The sequence below is a fragment of the Euphorbia lathyris genome, chromosome 10, assembly GCF_963576675.1.
Source record: "Euphorbia lathyris chromosome 10, ddEupLath1.1, whole genome shotgun sequence".
Lineage (NCBI taxonomy): Eukaryota > Viridiplantae > Streptophyta > Magnoliopsida > Malpighiales > Euphorbiaceae > Euphorbia > Euphorbia lathyris.
This window is the reverse complement of record NC_088919.1, coordinates 36035214-36038380: the sequence shown is the minus strand read 5'-3', so window position 1 is coordinate 36038380 and position 3167 is coordinate 36035214. Positions and strand designations below refer to the sequence as shown.

The 3167-nt window shown below is 49.8% G+C and overlaps 1 protein-coding gene across 1 annotated transcript; it reads right to left on the bottom strand.

Moving 5' to 3' along the window:
- Positions 1–205: 205 nt before the first annotated feature.
- LOC136208078 (uncharacterized) lies at positions 206–1947 on the bottom strand. Its single transcript, XM_065998914.1, has 4 exons — positions 1841–1947; positions 671–1001; positions 400–579; positions 206–316 (listed from the first exon to the last, which is right to left on the bottom strand). Exons 1-4 carry the CDS (start codon positions 1945–1947, stop codon positions 206–208), a joined length of 729 nt encoding a protein of 242 aa, XP_065854986.1.
- Positions 1948–3167: the final 1220 nt, after the last annotated feature.

Genomic DNA, 3167 nt, shown 5'->3' with positions numbered 1-3167 from the left:
GCTCTCCATACCAATAGATGCGAGCACCATCTTCAGCTGTGATCTCCTCGGCCCTCCTCTTTTGCATCTCCAAAGCTTCCTTGGACGAATTCAGATCATCAATGGCCTTCTGAAGCTCATCGGACTTAGCCTGGAGGGATTTGAGAGCTTCCTCCTTCTCGCTGATGGCCTTCTGACAAGCACCTTCAAGGACCTTTACTTTGCCTTAGACATCATCAAAAAGCGACTTCTGAGTTGCCAATTCAGTGCCAAGGCTTTCCAGCTCTCTAGCTCGTTCAGCATCCCTGCAGAGGGCACCCTCCGCGAAATTGATAATCTGCATATAGGACGATACGTGAATAAAAAGAGCGAATGGAGACATGCATTTGAGGGATGGAACATGAGTAGAAAGCAATATACCTCTATAGCACGCTTCTCAATCCCCTCCATGGCAGTTGGAAGCGGCACTTGTTCGCGCACGCGAGAAGCAGAGGGGAGTCGCCCAAGGACATTGCATATGGAAGAAACAATGTCCTTACAGGAAAAGCTCACGGCTTTACCAAAGGTCCTAGTCCACCACCCGCTAATGTCAGGAATTGGCTGCGAATACATAAGGAGAAGGATCAGGAGAACAGCAAATAACTGATAAAGGAAAATAAACAACACAAAAAGAGTGAGTAAATCATGATACCTCGTGAAATGGAGTACTGCCCTTTTCTTTGGATGGGGTGGATATGGGTGTACCACCAACAGTCAAGGATACGGAGGTATTTTTCTTCCTGGGGCGAGAAGACTCCGTATCCGCATTACTCTTCCGCTTCCTATTTAAGGGAAGGTCCTCAGAAGCAGAAGCATGGCCTTGTGAAACGGAAGCAATTGTGGGGGAAGCCGCCTCAACAGAAGGAGTCGCCCCCACAGGAGAATTCGCCCCTGCAACAGAAGTTGTTCCCGCCAATCGCCTCTTCCTCCTCGCCAAGGCTTTCGCTTCCCGATCTGCAGCGAGTTGGGATAAAGGGTCACCCCTGCAAAGGGTTAAGAGAAATCATCAACTAGGAAATAAGCTAATAGTACCTTGTACGAAAACGCGATAAGGGATATAAACAACGCGATCTTCCTCGCGGTAGGCAATCGCTACTCGGCTCCTTAGCATATGGAATGCCTGATCATATGTCCATACAAAAGGAGGAGTACTCTTCAAGAATTTTACAATAGCGGATTCTTCCTTGCTTGGATAACCAAAGTTCAAACTCTTTACATTAGGTCGGCCCCAGCAACGAAGAAAGTTCGGATTCCCTTCATGGAACTTGATGAAGAAATAAGACATGTCCCACTCGCGGATTTTGTTCGACTTCTCATCAAACCGTAGTAACCGCTCTGTCGGATGAAAGTAAAATACTCCCCCGAACTTTTGAAATGATGAAGCTTGGAGAAAATCTTGAGCGAGAAGGGAACCTCCAGACAATCCGCCAAAAACTTGTCCAGAGTCAAGTCGGCCCATCCATTGGGGTGCAGTTGCCCGGGTGCGATTCCATAACCTCCAAGGATGGAAGCAATCTCATCTGCCAGCGGATACGTGAAACCGTAGATAATTTGAGCGACAAAAATGGTAAAATACCCCTTCGGGAAGTCGCCGGGTCTTCTATTTTCCCCGGGAATGCTTGTTTCCAGGCCTTGAAGCCAAGGATACTGCTCCCACAAGTCGTCAATCGTCTCGCGGCAAACTAGGCTTCCTGACCTATCCTTCTTCGGTAATAAACGGGGAGTGGGGACAGGTGGTGGAATCAACTTCTTGGGGTCGAAACCTAGGCCCTCATCAGTCGTATTCGCCAGATGGAGAAAATTGGCAGGATGAGAATCGGACCTAGGAGAGCTAGTTGAAGCTTCATCAACCATCTCATCAACCTCGTGAGACACCTCGCGATCGTAATTTTCGTCGAAGGGTGCGAAATCAAGTTCAGGGTTCGACATATCGGTGAAGGAAACGAACAGAAATAAAAGAAAAAATGGTTGAACGAGTTACAAGTTACAGAAAGGGAAACTTACATGTGAGAAAGAATGCAGAGAAGAACGAACGCAAAAGGGTTGATGCCGGAGAGGAAATGACAGAAAATGAACGAACTACTTTCGAATTTTGAATACCCAAATGAAGATGGAGAGTTGTCTAAGACATATGAAAAGACCCTAAAGGGCTCTTGCTAAACTAGAGGGGAGGCATGTGATGATTCGTGAAACCAACTGAGCTGAATCATAAGCACAGGCCCATCCCAAACTTAAGCCCACGGTTCAAGATTAAATGGGCTCCTAATAAGGGAAAAGGCTAACCGCCCCGAAATCCCAACAAGGCACTAAACCACCCACTCAGAGAAACGGGACCACGTTTGTGACTACGTGGAGGACGTGGCACAGAAAGAGTAACCGCCCTCGGCGGTTACCTAGAAAGACTTATAAAAGAAATAAGAAAGCCAAGGGAGTGGTGGGTTCACATTTTTTCCTCAATACGATTATCGATCTACTAAATTCCACACAAAACTGACTTGATCGTCGGAGAGTTTTCCCGGAGATCCTGTCTCCGGTTTTGTTTTGCAGGTAACTACGACGAGGATCATCAAATCAAATCCGGCAAGTTATCAAAATTTAACAAACTATAAATTTAATAAATCATCAATTATGAGAGTGCGGTGGATTGAGAGCAGGGTGAGGGAGAGTTCGTCTGAGAGGGGGCCGGCAGGCGGTGGGGGGGAGCGGCTGCGGGCGGGAAGGTTGGATCGGGAGGCGGGGAAGGTTGGGGATTCGGATCTATGGTCGGATGGGGATGGGGAGGAGAGCCGAGGGAGATCGGCAGCCATAGGGGAGGGGCATGGCGGACCTGGATCTGGATCTGGGTAGGGGAGTGAGGCGGCTGTGCAGGGAGTGGGAGGCACCGGTTGCGGCATCCAGGGAGAGTTGGGGGCGAGGAAGGGCAGCGGCAACGCGGAATTCTCAGGGGCAACGAGTGCAGGCCTGGGGGGAGGCGCTATGGGCGCTGGTGTCGGACTAAGGGGAGGGGAGTGCTTGATGCTGGCGGGGCAGAAGATGCGCGGTAGGCTGGCTGCGGGTGTTGGGAAGCCGGTAAGTGCGAGTGCGGGAGGGGCTCAGGCCCTGGTCAGTGGCGAATTACCGGATGGGAATCCGACTAGTAGGGGGCTCAT